At 40.0% G+C, this 2,399-nt stretch overlaps 1 protein-coding gene across 1 annotated transcript in view; it reads right to left on the bottom strand.

The window, feature by feature from the left end:
- Positions 1-1,181, bottom strand: part of LOC106735293 (histone-arginine methyltransferase CARM1-like) — a 190,955-nt gene extending 189,774 nt beyond the window's left edge. Inside the window, 1 exon segment of the mRNA XM_027773411.1 lies at positions 1,088-1,181. Within this exon segment, the coding sequence (XP_027629212.1) occupies positions 1,088-1,181 (94 nt within the window).
- Positions 1,182-2,399: the final 1,218 nt, after the last annotated feature.

The raw sequence follows: 2,399 nt of genomic DNA, 5'->3' as shown, positions 1-2,399 counted from the left end.
AAGGGAAATTTTGACTTCTTGTATTATAGCCTTCATCTCTAACAGTTCCACCTGATTCTTTTGTAAAGTGTAAAATTCCTCTTTTAGATCTTGCGTGAATTTCCTCACCTCCTGGAACTCTTCAACTCCTTTCTCCTTCCTCTTCAGCAGTTCCTTGTCTCTCTTCTCTTCCATCTCTGTAAGCTTTGCCATTATGAATGTTCTCAATTCTTTATCAGACATTTTTCCATTGAACTGTGTGTGGATGAAGAGGAGTTATCCTTTCCCCTTGGAGGAGAGGTATTTTCCTGCTTTCCCATATTTCTTGTGGTCCTGCAGAAATTTCTAGTCATCTGGTGGATGGTCAGTTTCTGTTCAATCACGCGAGTTTTGTATGCTGGAGGCCGAATTATCAGTGGGACCTCTTCATTTCTCCATTTCCCCCAAAATGGCTAGATTGCAGGAGCCATGGAGCTGTCTCTTGAAGAAGGACTGTTCCGTCAATTTTACTCTATTTTTGAAATCAGTGTCTTACACGTACTGCTGAATTGTCATCTCAGAATAAATAAAAAGCAGGACCAGCAGATGGTGTAATGGTTACCTCGCTGGACTCTCACCTAGTTGACCGTGATTTGAGTCTCGGACTTGGTGGCTTAAAATTCACGCTAGGTGGGTGTGTGTGGGGGTGTGTGTGTGTGTGTGCACGCAAGTGTGTCCAAAATCCCAATAGGAGAATGGAGGAGAAGGGATTGTGGCATGGTCATCCCCCCTGGGGGATGATTTCTTGCTTTCTGTCTCTCTGTCCCTCTGCTAAGCATATACACTTTATAACAAAAATCTCTCTAAAAAAATAATAATAAATAAAAAGCTTCAAGATTATCTGGTTGGTTCAGTTCTCTTTAGCCAGATAGGCTTGGAGGTTTTTGTTTTGTTCTTTTGTTTCCTTGTTTTGTTGTGATCTGATGGAGTGTAGATTGAGGGTTCTTTTTCTGCATGTGCCCTATGGCAAAAACCTTAAAAAAATTTCTAACAGTTTTTTTCCTCTGAACTTTTAAAATACCCTTTGTATACCCCAAGTTTACCCATTAGTTTACTGATGAACACTTACGTTGTTTCCGTAACTTGCCATTATGTAGAATAACTGCAATGAACATGGGAGTACAGATATCTTTATGAGATGGTAATTTAAATTCTTTAGGCATATACCTAGAAAAGGGATTGCTGAGTCATCTGGTCATTCTATGTTTAATTTCTTTAGAAAATGGAGAAGGTCTTTTTAAGCATGTCATACAATCTATAAGGTACTGATAATAACTCAAAATTTTCAAATCTACATAAGCAAAAATATTTAAATACCTTAAGCAACATTGAAAAGAAGTAATATGCTGGGAAAATAATTGTAACATACACAATAAATACTTAATATGTAATAACTAAAAAAGTAAGAAGAGGGACCAGCAGTTAGCGTAATGGCTACGTCACTGGACTCCCACGTAGCCAACCACAGTTTGAGTCCCGGACCCAGTGGCTTAAACTCACGCTGGGTGCATATGCATGTGTGCCCAAGATCCTGAGTGGAGAATGGAGGAGAAGGGATTGTGGCATGGCCATCCCCCCTGGGGGGATGATTTCTCACTTTTTGTCTCTCTGTCTCTCTCTGTCTGTCTGGCGAGCGCATGCACCCTACAGCAAAAACCTCTCCAAAATAAATAAATAAATAAAAAGTTAGAAGAAACAAACATCCTTATAAAACACGTTTTAAGAAGGATAAATAGGTGATTGGCAACTAGAAAAATGTCGATAGCAAAACAGTGTGAAAAAGCAATGAACTTCAGTAGTAATCAAAGACATATGTATCATAAAACATGGAGATTTTTTTCTTTCTCATTGTTAAAAATTTTTAAATATATGTTGACAATATCAAATGTTGGAGAGATGTGAGAAAATAGCTAATGATCATTGTTGGGACTGCAACTTTCTACATATGAGGGACCAGCAGTTAGCATAATGGCTATGTCACTGAACTCCCATGTAGTTGACCATGGTTTGAGTCCTGGACCTGGTGGCTTAAACTCACGCTGGGCGCTTGTGCATGCGTGCCCAAGATCCTGAGAGGAGAATGGAGGAGAAGGGATTGTGGTGTGGTCATCCCCTTGGGGGGGTGATTTCTCACTTTCTATCTCTCTGTCTCTGTCTTTCCAGTGAGCGCACGCGCCGTATAGCAAAAACCTCTTAAAAAAAAAAAAAACTACCATATGATCCAGCAATCTCACTCCTTGATATGGTTTTTAATTTTCTATCACCACCTACTTCCTCAAAGTGGTTGATCCAGATATCAGCCTAACACAACTTCTTCCAGGTGACCACCTCCCTATGGGACAGCTAGATACACATTGACTGCACCCACCAACCCCACATAG

This window comes from Tupaia chinensis, unplaced genomic scaffold, assembly GCF_000334495.1.
Source record: "Tupaia chinensis unplaced genomic scaffold, TupChi_1.0 Scaffold000354_1, whole genome shotgun sequence".
Taxonomy (NCBI): Eukaryota; Metazoa; Chordata; class Mammalia; order Scandentia; family Tupaiidae; genus Tupaia; species Tupaia belangeri.
This window is presented reverse-complemented; position numbering and strand designations above follow the sequence as displayed.